The following is a 25,796-nucleotide window of genomic DNA, read 5'->3' on the forward strand; positions in this document are numbered from 1 at the left end:
GATAATCTATCTCACTAAATAGGCTGTATTTTAGCCGTGAACCTGAACGGACAGTGAATTTAGTTTTGAATTGTCTTGGTTTCTGACCTTCCTCTTGTCATACAGGCTGGTGAGCTGCTGTCCTTGTTAGTAAAATATAGCTCCATGTCCCCACCAGAGTGATGAATGAAGCCCTAGGAGCTAACGTGATGAACTTGCCTGACACCTTCTTCCTGGAGGAGTATGTGTCCCCGTTGGCTGCAGGACAGTGGTGAGCACTGGCAGCCGTGGGAACTGGCCCCCCCCCAGGACTCGGTTTAACAAACGTGTCCAAGGTCTACTTGTATTTATAAAAATAAGGCAGACAAGTCAAGAGTTCACAAGAAAACAAATCTCTATGCTCAATATGACTATCTTTGGAAGTCTTCATTTCATCAAGGTTTTCACAAAATACAAAGCTCCAACATAATTGTCTACGTCCACCACAAAACAGAATCAAGGAAGTGGTTAGCACACAAACATAATGATCTTTTTCATTTTTAAAAATATAAATAACAACAATGTTCAAGGTTTTACAGTTTCCTTCTGTGTTTCTTTAAGGCTTTATGTGCAGCCCCTTCATTAAGGAGTAGTGGTCAGGACACACGCCCACAGGAAGGCGGGCCACCGTGGATACATTCCTGAGGGTGACACACACTGATCTCATCGCCTCAGTCTGTTGAAAACTAAGTAATCAACACCCTCCAATCAGTCTCACAGTTTCATTAATTTTCTTTCTATTATTATAGAAAGGGGTAAGGTCCCAGCAGCATTCAAGCTCTCAGAAGATCAATCATGAAGGGTGAGAAGGAAAAACAGGCTTTTTCCTGGATAGAATTTTTTTTCCTTTTATCCAGAACTCCCCCCCGCCCCACCAACACCATTGAGTTTAAACAGTGGTTCATATGGAAACATTTTTCAGATTAAATAGTGTTGAAAGAAAGGGTGATGTTTTGGTTGGGAATCTGAGAATAGGTTAAAGTGGAGAGGTTAACGCTGGGAAAAGGCCACCAGAAGTACATCCGCCACCAGGAGTCACTTCGCCAGTGAGTCCTGGGGGCAGAGCCAGGGCGCCTGCCTTGGGGGTGAAATCCGAGGGCAGACTCTCCAGTAGGCATTTGACTTGTTCCTGGCCCAGTTTGATCTTGTCGTCCAGCTTTCGCTGCTCGATGAGGAGTGTTGACTTCATCTTCACAAAATGCTGGTAATCCTGGAGTTGTTCCTCTGAAAGGTAATTGGCCAGGATGTCCAACACCACGCGCTCCCGTCGGTCCAGATTCTCCTTGAGCTCCCGGGCATCCTCATGCTGTCCCGCCAGGACCTTCCTCTTCTCGTTGAGAGAGCTCTGCCAGGGCAAAACAAGCAGTGAGCAAAAGGCAGGGGATGGAAGGAAAGAGCCACAAAGACTGCAGACTCCCTTCACAGGACTGCAAAATGCTCAAGTGTCTACTTCAACTGTCACTCTAAATTAAAGGAGATTTAATGGTTTTGCAAATCTATTTATTACCTTCGAGTTGCACACATATGGTTCTTTAACTTGTAAAGTCATGTGGCAGCTTTACTTTGAGAGGGATTACCTTGAAATGGCTGCAGTAATCACTCAATTTGAGGCTTCTATACTTGAAAGCAATGATTCCACTTACATGAGGTTCTTGGGTAGTCAGAATCATGGAGACAGAAAGTAGAATGGTGGTTGCCAGGGACTAGGAGGTGTGGAAATGGGGAGTTATTGTTTAATGGGTATAGAGTTTGAGTTTTGCAAGATGGATTTCTGGAAATGGATGCATAATAATATGACTGCATTAAATATTACTGAATTAGATGCTTTAAAAGGATTAAGATGGCAAATTTTATGTGTATTTTACAATAAAAAATTTGAAGAGGAAAAGAAGGCCAATCACTAAGTCTTTATAGTGGTTTTCTAAGTGTGGGCCACCAGCAGCTAGCCTGGGAATTTGTTAGAAATGTAAATTTTTAGGCCCCAATTCACCTATTGAATCAAAAGCCCTGGAGGTAGGGCCCAGAAACCCGTGGTTTAACAAGACTTCTACGTGATTCTTGTGCAGCTCGAGTTCCAGACCCTCTGTCCTACCCCACAGCCATCAATGGCAGCACATTTTCCACCCCTAAAGAAATCCGTCTCCAGTTTCCAGGTCTCTTTCTCGCCTCTCAATCTAACACGATGGAAATTCTATTTAATAAGATTGGCAAAATTTCATATTCTGACAGTTTCTTAAACCCAATAATGGTAAGACAGTGTGTTATCTTCAGGGCTAATGTACTTCACAAAAAATTTTAATGTGGCTTTTTACCCAAAAGGTCAACATATAATAAATGTCACTTATAAAATTTTATATTTAATCATTCTGAGTTTTCAGGCCACACTGATTGAGAAACATTAAAATGGAAATAGTCTGACTGGTGATGGCACAGTAGACGGAGTGTCAGCCTGGGATGCTGAGGTTGGAAATCCCGAGGTCACCAGCTGGAGCGTGGGATTGCTGGCTTGAGTAAGGGGCCACTGGCTCAGCTGGAACTCTTGGTCAAGGCACAAATGAGAAGCAATCAGTGAACAACTAAAAAGTGCTACAACTATGAGCTGATGTTATTTTATCTCTCACCCTTCCAGTCTGTCTACCTCTGTCTGTTTCTCCCTCTCACTAAAAAAGAATATATAATAAATAAAAAAAATGGAAATTAATTAAGAGATTATTTAAACATATACCTCAATACAAATTAGTGCATGTAAGGTTATGAAAAACCGTCTTTGCCCCACCCTTCCTTGAGCTAGCCTATCTTCACATAATGATGTCCAGGGAAAACGTTATAGGTTTATCCCACAGATATCTCCACTTTCATTGGCTTCCTCCCCGATCAAAAAAACACAATCCTGATTTTGAATGAAGATACTTTTCAAAATACTGTAGAGATAGTAGTTAAAAAAAAACACCTCTTCTTCACCTTGAAAAAAATGTGGTGATAGAAAGAGAAGACTTATCCCGGGGTGGTAAACACACAGTATAATATCATATATATGCATGATGTATTATAGAACTGTACACCTGGAAACTTTATAATTTTATTAACAATGTCACCTAATAAATTCAATAAAAAATAAAAAAAAAATTAAGAAATATTTTAAACATGAGGAATCTGGAGATGAATATAATACCATGTACTCATCATAATAGTGCTAAATCTTAACATGAACATTGTTCACATTCGCTTCAGATTAAAAATAAAAAATCAGATTCACTGAAGCCTTACATATACTTATCCCAGTCCCCACTCCCTCCCCTCTTTGCTAACCATTATCCTGAATTTGTCACTTATTGATAATCACAGTCTTCCTTTTCTCATTCCTGTTGGTACTTTTAGTTTCTTAACAAAGATTAATCATTACGAAAGCTAATATTGATGTAGTATTTTGCAGGGAGGCAAGCACCTATTTGTATGTATCTGAGAGTGTATGTGTGCAGTAAGTGTTGAGTTGAATTCAACTGTGGAACAACTTCTCTTCCACTAACTGAAAACTGCTCCAGGATTCCTATCTCAGATATTGGCAGCATCCACCCAAGTGGTCAAATGGGAAACACACCTGCTAATTCAAACTCTATTCTCTATCCTCATGACAACTGCCCAAATTTATAGCCTGAAGCCTTCTCACTAAACTATTAAACAAGTCTCCCAACTATAAGCATCATTCTCACCCCACACAGGGCGATTAAGCCATTAAATCAGTTTATGGCTCTTCCTGGTCAACAGGCTAAAAAGTCCAAAGTCTAAAATATGACACGTTAGGTCTGCGTGACTATTTTCTGCACTGGATACTGTCTCCTCGTCCAGATCCACTCTCCTCGGCACTGCTCTCGGCCTAAGAAAGCACACTCTGTGGGCTGCCTCAGTGGGGCTCCCTTGCCCTTTGGGTTTGGCTAGGGGGAGTCATGGGCAGGAAATTGGAAGGTGGGAGAAAGAAACGGGTGTTCTCCCTGGCTCTGTCCTTGCTGGGGGGCTGGGGTGATGGTGGCTGCACTCGTTCACCTCAGAGCAGTAGGTCAGCCTCCGCTGCAGTTCCGGTAAGGACACCCTGCCTGTTGCTCCCCCAGGTCTGGAGGTACGAAGGCTTCCCAGCTGGTGCTAGCTCTGAGCGCACAGGGGGCTTCATTATCCCTTCTTGGTTGCCCCTAATCCTGCCCACACCTTCAGTGACACCTCTTTTTTGTTATTTAGGTTTTTAGATTCTGCATACAGGAGGTTCTCAGGTTATAACAGAGTGCTGTTCCTACGACAGTGGCATAACCCAAATTTTGGTGTAAGTCGAAACACACCCTAGCTATGTCACTTAACTATCCTAACACACTTGTAAGTTCATAATCTAGAACATAAAAACACAACTAAGCCGAACAGAGCAACACAAACAGCTGCACTTTTAACAGTCCACAACAGTGCAGGTAAGCCTGCTGGGGGGTGCCAACTCCCTCACTCATGCCGTGTGACTTCGTATCTTCCACCACGCACACCCAAATTAGTTCGCCCATGTAGTTCATAAATACGATGCTAATGGCGTAAGCTGAAGCACTTACATCTCAATTTTTTAAAGTTTTTATGGGAATGAGCATTGTAAACTCAAAAGGTCATATGTCAAGACTGTCATAAACCAAGGACCCCCAATATAAGCAAAATCAGGTGGTACTTGTCTCTCTCTGACTCACTGACTTCACTCAGCACAACCCCCTCTAGGTCCGTCCAGGTTGTCACAGATGGCAAGTACTCTGTGTGTGTGCGCGTGTGTGCGCACATACATCCTTACACCCCATCTGCTTTATCCGGTTGTCTACTGACACTTGGGTTGCTTCCGTATCTTGGCTATTGTAAACAATGCTGTAATGAAGATAGGGGTGCACATATTTTGTGATCATGGTATCTCCCCTGCCAGGTAAGTATGGGGCGGTGCATATATTTTGATTTTCTTCATATAACTATCCAGAATTGGAATGGCTGGGTCATATGGTGGTTCTATTTTAATCTTTTGAGGAACCTCTGTATTGTTTTCCGGTGAGTGCACTAGAGCTCCTTTTTCTCCACATTCTGGTCAACAACTGTTTGTTGATTTACTGATGATAGTTATTCTGACAAGTGTGAGGTGATATCTCATTGTGGATTTAATTTGTATTTCTCTGATGATTAGAGATGTTAAGCATCTTTTCATATGTCTATTGGCCATCTGTATGTTCTTTTTAGAGAAATGTCTATTCAGGTCTTCTGTTCATTTTTAAAATCAAATAGTTTGATTTCTTTGGTTTTCCGAATACCCCGCCTTTTGAGTAAGTTATCAAATAAATCTAGGCCTGACCAGGCAGTGGCACAGTGGATAGAGCATCGGACTGGGACGCAGAGGACCCAGGTTCAAAACCCCAAGGTCGCCAGCTTGAGTGCGAGCTCATCTGGTTTGAGCAAGGCTCACCAGCTTGAGCCCAAGGTCACTGGCTTGAGCAAGGAGTCACTCGGTCTGCGGTAGCTCCCCAGTCAAGGCACATGTGAGAAAGCAATGAACGAACAACTAAGGTGCCACAACAAAGCATTGATGTTTCTCATCTCTCTCCCATCCTGTCTATCCCTATCTGTCCCTATCTCTGTCACAACCCCCCCCCCCCAAACCTGGGATCTACTTTCTGTTCAATCCAGACTATATACTTTTTCCATTTTTTAATAACCTACTCTTTTTAAAAACAAACCAAGGAATTACTCTATGTCATAGACATACCAATCATATGCAAATCAGTTTTGAAAATGCCAGGGTCTATCTTTACTTTGTCCATGAAATTCCTTCTGAACTGTGAAGCCCTTCCACTCTCAGTCCACCTATAATTATGAAGTTCTCCTAGGCTTTGTTAAGCATCACTGTGGGAGGCCCTCCCCAGCCTCACCCTGAGCAGTGTGTCTTGGCTCTGATTTTATGGCTGTGCTGCAGCACCTGGGCCACCTCTGCGGCTTCCACGCTGGTTCTCCTCACTCTGGCGAGCTCCTGGAGGGCACAGCCTGGGCTTTAGCCAGTGCTCACCCCTAGCACCCGCAGCACCTGGTGCGCTACAGGTTCTCATCTGCTGTTTGCCGAGTGGAGGGAAGGAGGAGAGGACAAGCCTCTGAGACAGGTCCATCAGACGGTTTCTAGAGAGGAGCTAAGGCTCAGCACGCACGGGGAGCAGAGCTGCAGTCTCTGCATGCGTAGTCACACTCCCAATGCTTACCACCTGGACTTTTTCTAATCCTTTTAAAATCTATTTGGAAAAAAAAAGACAACTTTCCTTTTAATGCAGTATATTAGGAGAAATAGTTGGGAAGTCCCTGATAGCACTGAAGGAAAGAGACGTAGACAGGGAAGGAGCCAGAAGCAGAGGGGCGTCTTGATGGCTGGAGCACTTACTTTGTGGCGCACATGCGTGTATGTGCGCACGTGTGTGCGCGTGCATGTGGTGTGTCACAGCTACATTTACTGGCTGACTTCCCTTAATAAGTTAGTTCCAGGAGAGCAGCGGTCTGTCTGCTTTGTTCATAGATAATCTCAAGTGCCCAGACCAGTAAGGGGCACATACTAGCCACCCAGTAAAAACACGTGTACAGGTGAGCAGATGAAGAATGGTCTGCAGCAGTGGAATTAAGTTCAGTGAGGTGACTAAAACTTGGGCTCTTCAAACAGGACTCCACATAAAATATGTTAAGCCCACAGCACCCAACACAGAGGAAGTACTGGAATTGTACCCAGTATTCCCACCATTACTGCCTGTCCTCTACCTTCCAGTAAGGGGTGTGCTGGAGACACCAGGGTGTGTCCTCACCAAGTGCCTACAGCCCTCCAGGTGAGCTGCAGATTCCCTGGGACTTGAGCTCATGTTCCTGTACCCTCTTCTCACCCCCAAAAGTTCCCTTGTCCCTCTCTCTCTTTGAAAGGTCACCCCCCCCCCCCCGTAGAAAGGAAGGAAAGAAACTTTGGCACCTATGTGTTTACTTTTCTAGGTGTTCCCTGAGCCTGCAGTGTCAGCGTTACATGTTGGCATGGACCATGCCTTCTCTGTTTCCTGGTTATCTATACATTGGACTCTCTCCCTGCCCCAAATAGATTGTAATCTTCTTGAGAGAGAAGGGATCATGTCTAATTGTACATACTTCTCTGTGTACAAGGCCTGAGAGGGAAAACTTGTTGAATTGAATCGCTAGGCCACCTACCCTTTCTTCATTACTGGCATCTTGACCAAGGCCACTAAGGACGTTCTCCACGCGGGCCAGGCGCCCCGAGAGGGAGAGCAGCAGGTTTACCACCTTGTCCAAGTCCCCGATGAACATCTTGTACTTGTCAAACTCATTGGGCTTGCAGAGCTCACTGATCAAAGCTTCCACCTCTTCTCCCAAGGCGTTATTGAGCTTGATGTCCATTAACAGACTTCCCTTCGCTTCCTGGAGAGCCTCAAGCTTGTGAGTGAGGCTTCCAATCAGCTCGGCCTGTAACCAAAGAGGAGACCCACAGCAAAGATTAGCCAGCTGGAGTGGTCAGTGGAAGGAGGAGTCAGTTCTCCCAACCACAGCCTGTCTTTTCTTCAAGGTTCAGCAGAAGGGACACTGGACTGCCCCCAACATTGGGCCACAATACTCCTTCTCTTCCCCAAATGTTTACAGCTGTCTTTCCCTGAACCTGTCAGTACTCACAGGCCAACACTTGATTATACCTTGCCTCTAATGTTTTCCAATTGTGTTATGCTGTGTTCAGCTCTGATTTCCCAACTGGTTTCTTACAATACTTACTTTTAAAAGTCTTTTTTAAAGACACACTCTCATTTGATCCTCACAACAATACATACCATAGGCAGATTTGAGTAAATATTTTTGTTTTACAAATAGTGAAGCCAAGAGTCAAAGAGCTACGGGACTCGCCAAGGGGACAGAGCTGAGTATTAACCACAGATAACACCTGTAGAGCAATTTCTGTATGAGAAACTGTGTATGGATCATCTCATTCAGTCTTCCCAACAATTCTGTAGTAGACACTGTTGTACCCACATACGACAGTGAGGAAACTAAGACTCAGTACGGGAGAGTGAGGTCTGGCAGACTGGCACTGTGCCACGGACTGCGGTTGAAGAACACTGGCCTGAGACACAGGGTACCATCAGATGGGGCTGCCTTGAATGCAGATCAGTCTTAGGGGCCAGCCCTGGACAGTCAGTACAAATATTCACATAAAATCTTTATCAGAGTTCAGCTACCTGTTCTTTCCACTGCACCCCACTGTCTCCATTTACCAGAACTATGTAATTTGCCACCTTAATTTCTATACACATAAGAGTTACACAAATCACCAATATATTTAATTGAAGAAGTAAAGTAGAGGTCTTAGTGATTTCAAGGTTGACTTTGTTTATATGAAGTGTCTACTACTACTTTGCTGCAAGAGAAATTAAACCTATGACTTGATTCTTTCACTTTTCTCTTAGTTTAGCACAGCCAGATGGAAAAAGGACATAATCTTCTGAGGTTAAAACCTATTTCTTTATCACTGAAAAGGTTCCAGCTCAAGTGTGAGTGTGTGTGTGTGTGTGTGTGACCAAGCTGTGTAAGTTTAGTTAGAAACTTGGTATAAAAGAGTCACAATTTCTATGTCAGAATAAATCTTCATTTTAAAGAAATGGAAAAAATAGGAATGTTTCTGACCAACAACAGGATTGAAGGGTACTGCTGACTTTCTGTATTGTTTCTTCAACATCAGCACCACAGAATACAATAACCACAATGATACAGGGAAATATTTATTTTTCCACAATCTGCCCATCTTAGAGTTGGACCATCAGATGTACTTCAATCTAAGTCAGGTTCATAATGTTCTCGAAATGTCCAAGTTCTGGGTGACATCTTATTGTCTTCTCAACTTGTCTAATCTTAAGAGGCTGAAGGGTTATTTAAAAATTCTTATCTGCTTTATACTCTCATCATGGGTTACAATCTTAGATTTCCTCAAACTGTTTGTTAAGACAAAGTCAATGTAAAAGACAGTTTTAATAGTAGAAAAATGTGTGTGTGTGTATGTATGTTATATCACTAAACTGAAGAGTCTGAGCATAGAAAGATGCAGGTGAGAGAGAATGTTGCTAAGTGTTGTTTAATTTTCCTTATAGTCCCCTAGAAAACTCCTTGTTTTCCAAGAAACAATTCTGGCTGACAGCTACGGTATTTGTGTGCCAGATAACCTGTTAGGTACTTGCCAGCAACCCTCCCAGCAGGCCGTGGGACCTTGCTTTGTGGTATCAGGCCCAACAGCAAGGACAGTGGGATGGAGAGCAGCAGGAAAACTAAGCACTGCCTGTGTTCTATCGCCCCACGTTCCTGCTGGGCAGGGTTAAGACAAGTCAAATGCTGTCATTTCTGTTTTTTGGATAGATGAGAGACACTAACATGAGAGACTAACACAACACATACATGACGTCAGGCCAGGATGTTTTAACCTCTTAGTGTGCATCTCCCAGGCTTGCCACTCTAAATGTCACCAGATGATACTTTCCTTTACAACCAGGTTACAGCAGAATCCCAAGAGGTAGTTAAGTGAATGGCAACATTCCTCTCACTACAACCACAGGAGAAGGCTTGCTGCTTACTCAAGTGTTTTTGCAATTCATTTCAATCTCACATCATGAAAAGTATAGTTTCAAAAAAAGGCTTTTAAAAACTAAATAGGCCCTGGCCAGTCTGGTTCAGTGGTAGAGTGTTGACCTGGCATGTGGAAGGCCCAGATTCCATTACCAGTCAGGGCACACAGGAGAAGTGCCCATCAGCTTCTCCACCACTCCTTCTCTCTCTCTCTCTCTCTTCTTCTCCCACAGCCATGGCTCAATTGATTCGAGCACACTGGTTCTGGGTGCTAGAATGGCTCTGTGGAGCCTCTGCCTCAGGTGCTAAAAATAGCTCAGTTGCTAGCATTGGCTACAGATGGGCAGATCACCGGCCCCACAAGGGGGTCGCTGGATGGATCCTAGTCAGGGCACATGCAGGAGTCTGTCTCACTATTTCCCCTCCTCTCACTTAAAAACAACAAAAAACTAAGTAGTAGAAAGAAAAGATAATAACCTTGTATTTTCCTTATTCCTATAAATATGACTTCTTTTGAAACTAATATTGTGGGACATTTCTGGAAGGAACTCAAAGCACTTTTATTAATCATTTAATTAATATCATTAAAAATTCTCATTATAGTTCTTAGTTGCTGATATTTTAAGAGATGGAATAATGATTTTTTAAAAATTTACAAACGAGCAGAAACCAGTAAGAATAAATCTGTGTTCACTTGTGGGGGTGAGTGAAGAGAGGAAAGAGCTCTTCCTCTGGGTTTCTGCTTGAACTTGGTTCCCCTACTTTCTCAGGCTCTTTCAGTCTAAGTAAGGTTATAATGTCCTTGAAATGTCTTCATTCTGGCTATAATGGTGACAGGTCAGTAGGGCTGAAAGAGCAGCCCCCAAGTAAGCCCCACCCAGTGGGCGAGGACGGGCCAAAGAAGCTGACACAGCTGAACAGCATTCTGAAGTCAGGCCCCACTCTAATTCAGGCAGTCCTTTCTCTGCGTTGGTCTTCAAAGACATCGCTGCTGGGCAGAGCGAGTCAGCGCAGGAGCCGATGTGCACTCCAGGCCTCGTGGTGAGGAAGAACAGTGAGATGAGGATGCCTAGGAGAGGTCCCGGGAGCTTCTGGGGGAAGGACTTATACACATTCTTGGCATTTTGATTTCTGAAAGCTATTTCCTGGGATGTAATGTGATATATCAATAGCTCGGCCATCTATGCTAACTAACACAAGAGTACTAAGCAGTCAGTTCAGTTACTTCTGGCCCAACTGTTGCAAATTTGGATGATATTTGAATTTTTTATTTTACCAAGCCCTTAAAATATGGAAATTTGGATTTTAAAATGCAGCTAAAAAGGGATCTGAGTAACTGAAGGCAACAAGGGAAAGTTGGCTGAACTAAATAGCCATTTCTTTGCCAGGCAGATCTCTTCCAAAAAAAAAACCAACTACCTAATTCTTTTTTTTTTTTCTTTTCATTTTTCCGAAGCTGGAAACGGGGAGGCAGTCAGACAGACTCCCGCATGCGCCCAACCGGGATCTACCCGGCATGCCCACCAGGGGGCGATGCTCTGCCCCTCTGGGGTGTCGCTCTGTCGCATCCAGAGCCATTCTAGTGCCTGAGGCAGAGGCCACAGAGCCATCCTCAGCGCCTGGGCCATCTTTGCTCCAATGGAGCCTCGGCTGCGGGAGGGGAAGAGAGAGACAGAGAGGAAGGAGAGGGGGAGGGGTGGAGAAGCAGATGGGCGCTTCTCCTGTGTGCCCTGGCCGGGAATCGAACCTGGGACTTCTGCACGCCAGGCCGACGCTCTACCGCTGAGCCAACCGGCCAGGGCCGAAACTACCAAATTCTACCCGCAGAATTCACTGGAGAGAGAGAAGAGGTATTTTGGGTGTTTTTTTTTTCCTCCCTTTTTTATAAGTTTCTCAGGAGCTACTTAATTTGCAAAATCATTGACATTTATCCACTTAACTTCTCATCTGGGATAAACTTACCTCGACCTGTGTGAGATGCTATTTATAAGAGTCCTTTCTCTGAACACAGTTTAGCAGACCCCCGCCCCCACCGCCACCCCTGCACGGGCCCTGTCCCGTATCCCCACTGCTCCAGGACGACCTCTGACCTGAGTCGGGGGAGTGGCTCCCACAGCAAACTCACCGTCAGGCAAGCCACTTGACCTTCTGTGTCTCAGCCTTCTCACCACAGCAAGGGGAAAATAACACCTGCCTAAAAACTAATAATAATGTTTAAATACTGAGCTCCTCCTCTGTGCCAGGCACTAGTGAAGTGTGTTACTAGTTAATCACCACTCACAACAGCCTGATGAGAGAGAAACTGTTATTATCCTGGTGTTACTGAGGAAGAAAGTGAGGCTGTTAACCTTGCCCCAGTTCATGTGGCTAGGAAGTGCCAGCACCAGGTTGAGACCCAGGCCGTCTGGCCCCAGCCTTCGGGCTTCTCATCACTGCACTAAAATGGCTGAGAGGAATATCATGGAGCTCAAATAAAATAACGCTTGTACAAGCACTTCAGAAAATATCAAAGTATTATACACATTCCAGTTCTTGTGTGTGTGCTATCATTAAGACGAGGCAGCGATTTGAAGAGCACACCCTACTCACGTTAGGTAGGTGCCTCGGGGGGATACTCAGCTGCTCCCCACCTGTTACCCCAGCTTTGCCTTCTGTTCAGAGAACTGGCACTGACAGTGCTGCCAATGATGTCACCGCAGACACAGCTGGCTTCTGCCGACTGACTGTCTTCATCTCAAACAGGTGCAGTTCAGGACCCCCCGCCACGTGGCTGGGGTTTAGGGACAGAGTGGAATTCTGGCCCCTGCTAGTAAAAACGAGGGAGGGTCCAGGCAGCAGTGGTGGCTGTTTTCTTAGCAGAATTTCACCCAGAGAAGTCAGGGGCGTTTCTGTCCCAATGACAAAAAACTGAATCAAACTTCTGTTGCATGTGGTGTGACCTGGTCAAAGCAGAAAGACTGGGGGACTCGAAAGCCATTTCAAATACCCTCTAGCATATTCTGCCCAGAGTGGTTCCTTACCACTTCCTCTCGAGAACGCTTGTGACCAGAAGGTTGTCATATTTACTTAGTATGGTTACTTGGTATCAGGAATTTTTAATACACAAGAAACAATATTTCTTTAAATTCAACTGAGCATATCTTCCTCCCCCTTCCTGTTTTTCCTATTTCAGTCATGACAGTCACCTTGGCCGGGAGCTTGGGAGTCATCCTTGACTCTGTCCTCTCTTCCATGTTCCACATCTAATCTGTTACCAGTTCTGTCTGTTATACTTTAAAAAAAAAAAAAAAACGCATCCGTTTCTCACTGCTTCTACTGCATTGCCCTTGAACCCATGTGATTACTCTCCTGGATGGCTGTCATACCCTCCCAACTACCCTCCTTCTCCTGTCTTACTCCACACACAGCTGTGGGAGAGACCTTTCTGCAGTATAAATCTGTTATGTCTCCCTGCTGATAAACTTGGGTGTGTGTGTGGGGGTGAGGGAGCCCATGGGCTGGCCAACATGGCATAAGCCCACCGCAGCCTCTCTCCCCACTTACTAGAGCTAACAGCCCTCGGTTCCGAGAGGGCCCTGTAAAGTGAAGCACAGCAGTGCCTTGGGGAGGGGAGCCAAAGCTGAAGTGAGACCCAGAATGAGGGTGGGTTTCCTGTTTCGCCTCTAGAACCTTTTATGTTCTAGCTCTGACCTGAGAATAGGCCCAAGGCAGGACTACAGAGAGTGTGGTGATAACAGCTGAGAAAAGCCCTGCCTTGACAACCAGACGAGAACAAAGGCCTCTGTGCGCTCAAGAGTGAGGGGGAGTCCTGTTTTTGACCCTCGCTTCTCTTTTTTCCTTGCCTTGCCTCCATCACAGGTGACTCCAAACAGACTGCCACTGTGCAGGGGTGACTCTGGCATTTAAAACCCCAAGAGGGATTGGGAAAAGGACCCATGGTCCAAACAGTATGAGGAGAATCCTCACTGTCTTTTCTTTCTCTTCTATTGAGAGTGGTCCCAGCTGCAGAGAATGGCACCGCAGTACAGGCTGCTATAACCACGAGAACTTGTCTCTCTAGTCAGATGTCCAGGAGAAGGGGCTGCTGGGAGCCAGAGGGTGGGGAGGGCAAGAAATACTTAACAGGAGAGAGCTGGAAAAGATCCCCTAATTCTGTGTATGAACTGACATAAATCCTGGACTTACCCTCAAGCTACACATGTGTGGGACAGACCCAGAGTAGCACAGCAAGGCTTTGAGAACTGAACGTGATAGAAACAGCTACCCAAGTCCCAGGCTAATCCCTGAATGGCTCATACACGGGTCAGATGAAGCCTCTGAAAGCTGAACCGCCATCCAGAGGTGGGATACAACTTGTAGTCAGCATTTTCCAGGGGAGTTTATCAGAACCCAGAGTCTCACAATACAATATAGGCAGTCCCTGCATTACAAACGAGATAGGTTCTGCAGGTTTGAAAATGTTTAAGTATGTATATGCACAGAAAAGTAAAAATAAGTACTATGTTAGACAAACATCTAAGTTAGTTTTAACAGGTAAATATACCTGTTCCAACTTACATATAAATTCAACTTAAGAACAAACCTACAGAACCTATCTCATTTATAACCAGGGGATTGCCTATATTCAGAAATGTTCAGAATACAATACAAAATTACCCAATATAAAAATAACAGTAAAGTGTGAGCAATTCTCTGGGGAAGATAATCAACAGGTGCTAACACCAAGAATAACCCCAGTGTTAGGATTATCAAAGCCTTTAAAATTACTTCTATCATGGAGAATTATTATAAAAATTAACACTCTTGAAAAGAAGATAAATATTCTCAGCAAAGAGACACCACAAAAAACTGAATAAAACTTTTAGTATTGAAAGCTATAATATTTAAAATGCAAAAAGACCACTTGTAGAATGTAGACAGGCAAGCCAGTGAACCTGAAGATAGACAAATCAGAAGAACTGACAGAAAACAGATTGAAAATAACTCAAAAAACAAAGAGCTTCAGGGACATGTGGGGCAACATCAAAAGGTCTAACATTTGTGTCACTGGAGTCCCAAAAAGAAGGAAAAGATGAGTGCACAAAAATATTTCAAGACATAATGGCCTGAAAACTTTATAAATTTAGTGAAAGACATACATTTACAAATCAAGAAGCTTAGCAAACCCCAAGCAGGATAAACCAAAGACAATTGGGACTGTCCAGATTATAATCAAACTGCTGAAAATTAAAGATAAAAAAAAAATTTTAAGCCCCGGCCAGCTAGCTCAGTGATAGAGTGTCGGCCCGGCGTGTAGAAATCCCGGGTTTGATTCCCGGCCAGGGCACACAGAAGAAGTGCTCATCCGCTTCTCCACCCTTCCCCCCTCTCCTCCGTCTCTCTCTCGTCTCTCTCTCTCTCCTTCCTGCAGCAAAGGTTGCATTGGAGCAAAGTTGACCCAGGCACTGAGGATGGCTCCATGGCCTCTGCCTCAAGCGCTAGAATGGCTCTGGTTGCAACGGAGCAACACCCCAGATGGGCAGAGTATCGCCCCCTGGTGGGCATGCCAGGTGGATCCCAGTCGGGTGCATGCCAGAGTCTGTCTCCCTGCCTCCCTGCTTCTCACTTCAGAAAGATACAAATAGAAAGAATTTTTTTTAAGTAGCCCGAGAAAAACAACACATTACACATAGGAGGAACACGTATTTGAATGAGCATTTCTCATCAGAGACCATGGAAGCAAGAAGGAAGTGGACCAACCATTATAAAGTGCTGAAAGAAAAGGGAACAGGCTATCCAGAATTCCAGTGAACACAGCCTTCAGGAATGACAGCAGAATTCTCAGAGGAATAAAAATGAAGAGAATTTGTCACCAGCAGACCCATTCTTAAAGAAATGCAGAAGGAAGTCTGTCAGGCTGAAAGGACGACAGATGAGAAGGAAGCTTGGGACTTCAAGAATGAATGAAGAGGAACAGAAATGGGCAGCTGAGAGCCATCTGAGTCATGCATGATCTCTTGGGGAAAGCTAGTTCTGAAGAACAACAGATTCTTTTTGCCTATTGAAATTTTCCACTGAGTCTCTAAGCCAAAGCCTTTTGCCTTCGATATTGAGAATCATGGGCTCTGTTCAAGCAGATTTTTGCCAATGTATACGATAGGGTTTAGCCAGGGAATGGAAAGCTCTGACATTGAACTGTCTTTGTGTTTATGTATGTTAGAAGATCAGACAATGAAAACGTTTCATATTTTAAATAACACCTATATTTACTTAGAATGTCATAATTTATCATCTAGGATCTAGAAACAGAAAATATATTAAAGCAGAATTGATTTAAAAATCTAATTTCAACCTAACAAACATTAATAACTCAGGACTTTAGTTTCCATTGACTCTTAGTGAGTTTAATGCCTAGATATGCATTTTAGGAGGTATTAATAATTTTAAATATTAGGCAACAAATTTTACTTTGCAAAAGTGGTGGAAGGCTATATACTCTGCCTCAGAACAATCTTGGGAAATGAATATTGACCAGGCATCATTTTTAAAAATCACTGTTAGAAAAGCTTGTATATCAGGAAAATATTTGCACTTTCAGCTTTATGCTGAACATATTAATGGTTGCCTTTAACATTCTTTAAAGTTGATGTATTTTCTCTTTCCAAGTCAGATATGCAAATGTGACACTAACAAAAATTCTATTACACATTCATAAACTTGCAGTTCATTAAAACCAACAAATAAAACCCTCAAAGGTTTCTCCATTGCTGCGGAAGAAACCCAAACCCTTCAGCATTTCACACAAAGCTCCTGTGATGCCATAAACTTCTGGCTCCTGTGGATCCTTCTAGCCTGGGCTCCTGCTATATGTGGCTCTCCTTTGTTTTCTAAATTTGGTCATTTCTAATTTCATCAGTTTGTTTGATACTCCAAAATATCAAACTACCAGAAATAGTCTTCAACACACACACAACCCTTATGTTGTTTTGCACCGCTAGGTCTATCCCATGCTGTCCCCTTTCTCTCAAACGCTCCTGTCCTGTCTGATTACTTCAGAATAAAACATGACAACACAGGTGTCAGAGCCGTGTTGTGAAAATAAAGATAACACAGCACTACGTTAAACAAACAAAAAACATAGCCCACACCTAGAACGTGAGCAATAAACGGTACTTAATGTATTTACCATGAGGGGTAATCCTTTCTTCCTTCATTGTCTCAGTCTAAAAATACTTTGTGCCACGTAATCCTCAGGGTCAGAGAGTGATAATAAAGTGACGAGAAAGAGGTTAAAAAAATCAAATGAAGATGGGGAGAACAAAGCAATGAATAATTTGCCATACTGCTACTGTTAAGCAGGGTACAACTACATGAAAAATAACAAAAAAATTGTAAAATGTTCAGTTAAAGATGTCTCGGCAGCTCGGTACCTGTAATGGGGTTTATACAGCCCCTTTCGGATAAATACAGACAGACCAGAGCAAGGTGGGCTTTCCCTCCTCCAGAGGACCCCTTACACGGGGGTGCTCAGCAGCACTGAGGAAGGCATATGACAAGCGGTGTGCTAGGAAGCCGCTGTTTAATGGGAAACTCTGGCCTGGGAGAGCCAGTGTTACTACAGGGGCTGCATCGCGTGTCAGCCATGGCTCGGTAGGGAGGACAATACCACCGACGGTGGTGCCCAGAGGCGGATTAAGGTCGGTAGAGGCCTTGGGCGCAGAAGAAAATATTGGGCCCCTTGCATTAGAAAAAAGTGTTAACTTGGGGTTTTGTGGGCCCCTTCAGAAGACAGGGCCCAGGGCAAGTGCCCAGTGTGCCCGCAGTTAAATCTGCCTCTGGTGCTTGTAAATCCCTAAGACGTCTTGCCCCGTAACTTCCTGTTCCCAGGGTCTATGTATGTGGTTGCATTCCAACACACAAATGAGAGCTTAGAACACATAGCCTAGAATAAATGAAATAGAATCACATGAGAAAGTTTCTCCTAGAATTGGTACCACTGAGAACCACTTACATTCCAGAGTCAGCAAGGGGCGAGCCTTAACAAAGAGCCAGTGTTGGGATTCAGCTGGTTTGCACTGGTTCCGCAGACCGATACCTAATATTTTGTTGAGTTTGGCGAACTAGTTGTTAAAATGGCACTTGTAATCAGGATTCTCAAGTGGGCACCCGGGCAGCCGCCCAATGTGGAAATCTCAAATTTACATTCCTTACTCTTTTTTAACATTCATCCTCACAACAGCATGTTCTAAGTGCCCGTAGTATGTTCATTCCGTCCACAGGTGAAAAAAATTGCAAGTGAGGATGCCAATCAAGAAGAAGTATGGAAATATCTTAAATAACAGTTTTATTGTTTTTTGTCAGGTATTATTTAATATTTTTAAATTAATATTTTAAAACTCTCATTACAACCTAGTTTTGTGTACTTCTTTTATTCTTATTTAAGTATTAAATGCATGACATAATAAGCTATCTTTCCGTATATTGGTTTTTATACTTGAAACAGCCGTTAGGGCAGAGAACCTGTTAAGTTATTTGAACCCACCACTGCGAAGAAGAGTCCTTCGTAAGTGCAGGCCTGAGCACCCCCGGGCCGGGCTGGAAGCACGGGGCAGGCAGCCCCTTGGGGGCTGCAGGGGAAGTGGAGTGGCAACTTCTCCCTGCAGGCACAGGCGGCCAGCCGGTATCTCCACGCAGCTGGAAGTTGCAGCAGCACGGTTGTTTTAAAAAATGCTTAGCAATTAAAATTTCGGTAAGAGTATCAAATGCTTACAACTAAATTCCAATACTGTGCTTTCAAGCTATTCATTGGGGTATTACAAAGACTGCTGAGGGGAAATTTAAAGATTAACATACCTTTTCCAAAGTGTCTTTTGACAACTGGTCTCTCTTAAAGTTTCTAGATTTTCTAGTTTTCCTTTTGAGCATGAAACATGAAATGAAAATACACAGGCCACTGGCTGGCTGGCTCTGAGAACAGTTTTGGGGTCCCTATGTTGGTCTAGGAGGCAGGGGGCCTGGGTTCTAGTCCCAGCTATGAGACTTTTAGGAAATAATTTATTCCCACTAACCTTCACTTTTGTCATTTATAAAAACGAAAATGACAGGTGAGCTGTGAGGAAATTGCTCAAAGTGCCATGCAAGTCCAGAGTCCACTGATGGTACGAGTGAGCTGGTGCGCGACAGCACCCACCCCCTCCTGCCATAAGGGGCCAGCAACCCTGCTGGGACCTTGACTATCTTTCTGGGGAGAGCAGACGCAGGTCCCAGACCTTTACCTTCTTTTCGTTGACGTCCACCTGCTCCTCTTCCTCGTTCAGCTCTTCCGGCATGGCTTTGATCTTGTTCAGCAGCTCGGCCTTGGGCGCAGACACCGTGTAGTAGGCGGGGCAGGTGACCCACGTGCGCACTGCTTCCTTGGCTTCACTCCTGGGTCAGGAAGAACAAAAGTAGTCACACAAGCACATACCAGAGCTTCATTTCACTGGGTCTCTTCATTCAGAAATGTGTAAAAAAGCCTATTTAATCACTTCCCAGCAATAGGATGAGCTACCTAATAAATACTTACTAAAAAGTGATAACCATGTGTAGGGCTCCTGAGTCCAGGAAACCTGGGATGGAAACACCAAAGGCCGTATTTACGAGAAGGGGAGGCATGGGAATTGGGACTTGTCAGATGACTGGGCCAGTCATTTAACATCTCTGCACATTTCTTCTTTTGTAATAAATAGAAGAATGATACTGATTCTCTATTTCACAGAGGGACAACTGGGAACCACGACTCAATCAATGTGAAAGTATTTTAAAGCTGTTGCACAAATTTCAGATTTTAGGTTATTTTCTACTTTTCCCAGGTTACCATTATCTTTCTGATATATACTACGATTGTTATTTTGGACATTTATCCATTTTCCTTCTCATATAAGCCTGGTATCCTCTGTAAGCCTGGGAAAGCTGGAGCTTGCTGGTCAACAAATACAAGAGGTGAAATCGCATTGATCACACAGCAGGGGTTTTCAAGGCTGGAGAACAAATTAGGAGTTGAGAAACCTAATATCTAGAATTCTCTGTTTTACTATAATGAAGCCGCCTTTCAGGCTACCCACTGAATAAATAACTCAATGGATGTAGGCTAGTTCTCTTGGAGCAGTATTTCAGCCATTTAATCCTGTGACATTATATAACATCTAGACCATCATTTTACTGTGGAGTAAAAACCCAGAAAAGTTTCCTGCTTGATGGGACTCTCCTCTAAGCAATATATTACATTTAATCTAGTTAACTGAAAAAATAGGAAAAAGGTTTTTGATGTTCCCCCACCCCATGATATGTTCATACATTACAAATGGGCTTCTCATGCATTTATTTGATAACTAACCCTCACAATAGATGTTCACAGTCTCATGCACAACAGAACAATACTCAGTTTCACCAGAAGATGGTGCATGCCATCCTTTAAAATTCCTCCTGTAAAAGCTACAAAACCATTTCACTTCTAAATTGATAATTCCTCAAAAATGCTAGGAAATGCTAAGGAGGTACTTATAAATTACCTTGGTCTTTCTGCAGCAAGTGGTCAGAGAACAGAACTAAGTGAATGAAAGCCCCTCATTTAGACCTACCACAAGCATTCGTGGTGAACTAACTGGCACACCCGTGGAAACTCATGTTTGGGACCTTTCTGCTACGCCGTGGATTGCTTTGCATATTGTAGGTGCTCAGTAAATGTTTGCTAAACACATGACCCTGGATAAGTCCACTTCACCTCAATTAATCTCTGCCAAATCTGAAAAAGGATGGACAAGGTGACCATTCAGGTTTTGTATTAGGAAAGCCTCTGATAACATAGCAAAGAGCTTGTAAGTACCACACGGTTCCTTACTGTCTACCCCCCCCCCCCCCCCCCCCCGCTTTTCCTCCCCAATGAAAACATGGTCTTCTTGTCACTAGTTTAGTTAGGATCATTTCGAAATTTCTAACATGCAAGTCCAAATTTAGATGAAATGCTCTCTGTTTTTATTTAGTCTGGAAGCCACTAAATAGTGGAGTTCCAGTTTGTTCATTCAATTTCCACTGGAAATTAAAAAAAAAAATCATTCTAAATCTTTCCATGGTAGAGTACTTTAAGGAAACCAAACATGCAAGAAAATATTGCAATAACCCAAGAGAAATTAAAGGAATGGAAAATGAACTGCTCACGATCCCCTCACCCTGTGGTTGGACGCTAGGTCACACATTACAGGACAGTGAGCAGGTGGGCTCAGGAGCTTCAGGACAGAGGCTCACGGGCTGAACAAAATCGTAAGAGTGTGCCCCCATTTAGACCTTTCTGGATTCTCAGTATATGAGCCAACATTCACCCTAACTCTTCAAAGGTGGTTGGTTGTCCATGTAGTGCAGGGGTCCCCAAACTACAGCTCGCATGCAGCCCCCTGAGGCCATTTATCCAGCCCCCCTGCTGCACTTTCGGAAGGGGCACCTCTTTCATTGGTTGTCAGTGAGAGGAGCACATTGACCATCTCATTAGCCAAAAGCAGGCCCATAGTTCCCATTGAAATACTGGTCAGTTTGTTGATTTAAATTCACTTGTTCTTTATTTTAAATATTATTTGTTCCCGTTTTGTTTTTTTACTTTAAAATAAGACATGTGCAGTGTGCATAGGGATTTGTTCAGTTTTTTTTATAGTCCGGCCCTCCAACAGTCTGAGGGACAGTGAACTGGCCCCCTGTGTAAAAAGTTTGGGGACCCCTGCTGTAGTGAATAAATCTGCCTTCAGGCTCTCATCCTTTGTATACAAAGACCACTTTCAGCTCACTTGGGCGAGTCTCTGTCCAGCTCACAACTGCTATTTCCTCTCTCAGCAGTGACCCTGTGGGGCCCTGTGTAAGGGTAACTGGTGGAGAATGGGAGGGTGCGTGCTTGCTGAGTGGGGGCACTGTACAACCCCCGGAGAGCAGGCACAGCCCCGGTGCCGCTTCAAACACAGATGCCATCATGTGTGTGTTCTATGGCTGCAGCTGGGCGTGGACTTAATGCCCTGTGCTCGTCTCCTTGCTTGTAAAATGTAGATAAAACTGGTGGCTATCTCAGAAGGTTCTTGTGAAGATTAAACAAGGTAATGTTTACATAGAGAAATTAATGCAATATGTGACACAGAACATGAACAAAATAAGTATGAAGGGCAATTATTATTGTTACTATTATTTTTGTTGTTGGGCACGTGCCTGGTAACTCAAGGTCAGTTTGTCCCACATCCTACTCCTCAGAGCCATTTCCCCAAGGCTGACCTGGAAGGTCACCTTTGGGTTAGGATCTTTAGAAGCCAGCAATGATCATATCACCCCATGGAGGGAGCTCATTTGTAAGTTGGTGTGGGGACATTATCAGGGACTTACCTCTTGCTGTCACATCCTGGGGAGCTGACAGTTCTCTGCATGGCCTTCCTCTTTATGCTGTTTTCCTGCAACAAGTTCACATCTCGAGGAAACAAACCTTCCATCAGGTCCATAGTTGTTTTCATTCTGGAGTCTGGGTCCAAAATATCTGCCAGAGATTTGTCTTGATGGACAATTTCCTTGGCCAAAGCCTCTGTTCTGATGTCTTCTGAAGTCTTCTGAGGACTAGAACTGACACTCTTGTCTAAACCCCAACTCCCACTGACTGGGTTGTGGATGAGGCCTTGGGTCAGAATGGGAGGAGAGCCGGCAAGTTGGGGCAGAGCGCCCGTCGTGGAGGGCGGGCTGGTCTCGCTGGCCTTTGAACTTCTGACAGAAGTTTGGGATCTGGAAGCCAGTATCTGACTACCAGCCACATGGGATGCACCAGGCATGGGCCTTTCCTTGGCAACTGTCATGTTGGCAGATTTGCTGGAGCTACTGGGGATATTTAAAAAAAAAAAAAAAAAAAAAAAAAAAGAGTGGTAAGAAAAGGGTCACTAGAAGGGTGAAGACGAGAGGAGGGATGAGTTTTCACCACCAGGTCCTAGCTTCTCATGTCAGCAGTAGGGTGAGATAGTTCTGAGGTTGTTACTCCTCTGAAACTGCAGCGTCCTAAAGGGCCATCAGCTGAGCCCACTAGTTGGTTATAGGGAGGTTGTGTGACTTTTTAAAGGGGATGAGTCAAGTAGGAATTCAGTTTTGGTGACTGTTGCTCTCAGATTCCAGAGCTTTCTGAAGGGTCAAGGTGAACACAGGGTAGTGGTAAATCACTCTGGTATTTAGAGGGAGTTACCACAAAGGTGATAACAGGCAGTGTGTGTGTGTATGTGTGTGTGTGTGTGTGTGTATGTGTGTGTGTGTGTATGTGTGTGTGTGTGTGTGTGTGTATGTGTGTTGTGAAAGATCACTTGTCCTTAGGAGTTATTTATTGGGAAATGCTTCTTCCCCATCCTTCTGGCTTCCAAGAATATGCTTTCCCTAATCATTACTGACCTTTAGCCCTACTTTTTATTCCTTCCTATGGACATGGAATGCCTCTGGAGACAGAGCTCACCACAGCCCGTTCCTAGTCCAGCTCTTCCCTCTGAAGAGTAAGGCTGCCTCTGAGCGTTCTCTTGTGTTCTCTCTCCATATGTGTGTGTGCACGTGCCTGTGTGTATGATATATGTGTTGTGACTGTCTAACATGGCTTGTGAATAGGCAGGTAAACCTAATTTTGGGGTTCAGTATCAGGAGGCCCACTTAATACTCACATGGGAGCCATATTTTCCAGTGTCAGCTCTGTCAGAAACACAAGTGATATCTTTGTCTTTTATATATCTTCCTCTTTTCCCTCTCTTATTCCTTAAGTGATTCAAAACTTGGGCAGGAAAGAGGGATGCTCTTTATTTGAACTCTCTGAACTTACCAGGTCCACAGAAGTGAACCATGTCTCTCGGGGTTTGGCTCTCATTGTCACTACTCACTCCTTGCTGCCCAGTGACTACTAGTATAACCACCACTCAAGGCAGACAAATGAAACAAGGGCCAGTTTCGAGAGCTGAGCTTGCATAAAAGACCTCCTATGGCCAACAGAAGGAGGGTCTGGGAAGTCTGGAGTGGAAACAGCTCTCCTTAGTGAGGGAAACCCTTTCCTCCTCCGCGAAGGGCTGCCACTGCCCACCCCCTCTCACCTGGGACACAGCTCCTTGTGATCCTCGCAGTGCAGCTGCGCCTCATACAGAGCTTGGGGAGGAGGTGGAGGAAAGTCATCCCAGCTCTTCCCCAGGCCCTCCTGGCTTGGGGGAGGGGGAGGGGGCGGGGGTGGGGGAAGAACTTCAAATGTAGGGCTGGAAGTGGCAGTGGCGTGCAAGTCCTTCACAAACACTTCATCATCATAGTCCTCCCGAGGTGGTGGGGAGGCCTGTAGGACTGACTCAGATATTCGGAGGGAAATCTTCCCTGGAGTGCTTAGGACCCCAAGAGGTGTGTCTGGGTCTGAAGTGCTGCTTGAACTTGGAAGATTACTTTGCTGTTTTTCATAGTGCTTCAGTTTTGCAAACTCGGGCAAGGAAGATTCCTCAGGGAGGCTGTTCTCTTTGATGGCGTGGGCCCACTTCACCCGAAGCGGGGGTGGCCGCTTCCTCAGCCCCTCTTCTACCCCATGCTCCGGGCTGTGGGGCTCATGGCCTCTAGGACTGGGAGGCTGGGCCAGGCTGTGACCGTTGCTTCTGTGAGTCACCGCCGGGGTGTAGGGCGGAAGAAGCTGCTGCCCTGTCTGACTGTCCCTCCCGGTCGGCTGATAGCTGGCAGCCTGTGAACAGTAGTTGGAGGGGACAGGGGAAGGCAGAGCTGAGCTGAGTGCGGTCAGTGGTGCAGCCCTGGTGTCTGTGAGATGTCCTTGCATTCCTGTGGGCAGTGGCCTGGGGCCAGGCATTCTGCTGGCCTGCCTCTGATGGTCCAGCAGTCCAGGACATTCGCTGGGAACTGAGGCACCAACTGCTTTGCAGCCTGAGCCACCCCAGCGAGGGCTGGGGTGGTGTGTGAGCAAGAGCTTCTCCTCTCCAACTCTTTCTGAACAGCTGAGTGACCTGGAGCAGGGGAGAAGCACATGCATCACAGCTCTGAAGGAAGGGGCTCATTGCACTGATGGGAAAAGCATTTACGAGGGGGAAGGAACCTCAGAAAAGCTGCATACTCTCCCTCCCCCACCAACTGCTCATACAAAGAACCGACTTTAAATAAAATACCAGACAGGCATAACCTCCTTCAAGAAAATGTCACATGGCATTCACTTTTATTAGCTTTTTCTCACTGCCCCCACCAATCACATAAGGCAGCTTTTGAGGACAGGCTATAAAAAGAAAGAAATACGGAGGTGCATTTCTTCAGCTCCTACTAGGAAACTACTGGAAGCAGCTCTACCCCCCATCCCTCCCCCCCCCCCACTCTAGGGGGAGAGAAGGCTGCCCGTTTTCCCCCAGGGCGATCCTGCTGGGAGGTGCATTTGGAAAGCATCAGCTGCGGACTACTGAATTTGAAGGTTTTATTTACAACTCTCTCTTAGTCTCCTAGTGTTTTCATTTCTTCATATGGAATGTTAAAAAGGAGGGGGAGAGTCTCACCTAAGGAGCAAATTAGTAGTTACCAGTGGACAAGAGATGGACAATAAAAGAACACACAAGGTGTATGGTGATATAAACGGCCCCTATCTAGGCTCCAAAGGAAAACTCCAACAATTTCCAAAAAATTTTGTTATCGTGTTCTAAAGGAGAGAAGGAGAACAAAACAAAGACAGGAGTAGGTAGTATGCCTGTCTGCGGTTGCAAGGGTTGATGTGAGGATAAAAGCTATCTCCGGCAAACCAGCAGAATGTGTGAATTCCTGACTAGTACGCCAGTGAATCTGGAGAGCAGATGGCACTTCTCAGTCTGCAGATCCGAGTCTCGGGAAGCATGGCTCAGCCCCAAGCCTGAGGCCCAGCACAGCCTGCCACAAAACTGTCCAAGGGCCTGCTGGCAGGAAGAATGCGACACACTGGAGGAGAAGATGGCAAAGCCCAAGTCAGCCCTTCCCATGCTGCTCTCTTTCTTTATTATAAATGCAGATAGTTGAAAAAGAAGCTCATCTCTTTCTCTCTCTCACTCACAGGGGCAACCTCTTCCCTTCTATCACAGATCCTTTTCACCTAGACATGGTTTTGTTTGTTTTTACCAGGACCCTTCCAACATCTGGGATTGGTTACTCTGCTT

The 25,796-nt window shown here is 44.8% G+C and overlaps 1 protein-coding gene across 7 annotated transcripts in view; it reads right to left on the reverse strand.

Moving 5' to 3' along the window:
• Nucleotides 1-355: 355 nt before the first annotated feature.
• The window catches only part of SHROOM3 (shroom family member 3), a 323,146-nt gene continuing 297,705 nt past the window's right edge, over nucleotides 356-25,796 (reverse strand). For 6 of the 7 annotated variants that reach the window (XM_066233274.1, XM_066233277.1, XM_066233279.1 and 3 more), the window contains 5 exons: nucleotides 23,739-24,635; nucleotides 22,024-22,503; nucleotides 18,906-19,056; nucleotides 7,243-7,515; nucleotides 356-1,363 (listed from right to left, as the gene is read on the reverse strand). In XM_066233274.1, coding sequence (XP_066089371.1) covers nucleotides 995-1,363; nucleotides 7,243-7,515; nucleotides 18,906-19,056; nucleotides 22,024-22,503; nucleotides 23,739-24,635 — 2,170 coding nt within the window. In that variant the 3' untranslated portion in view covers nucleotides 356-994. The remainder of the gene's footprint in view (nucleotides 1,364-7,242; nucleotides 7,516-18,905; nucleotides 19,057-22,023; nucleotides 22,504-23,738; nucleotides 24,636-25,796) is intronic. The other variant, XM_066233275.1, reaches the window with a different exon arrangement.

Source organism: Saccopteryx bilineata, chromosome 5 (assembly GCF_036850765.1).
Source record: "Saccopteryx bilineata isolate mSacBil1 chromosome 5, mSacBil1_pri_phased_curated, whole genome shotgun sequence".
NCBI classification, from domain to species: domain Eukaryota; kingdom Metazoa; phylum Chordata; class Mammalia; order Chiroptera; family Emballonuridae; genus Saccopteryx; species Saccopteryx bilineata.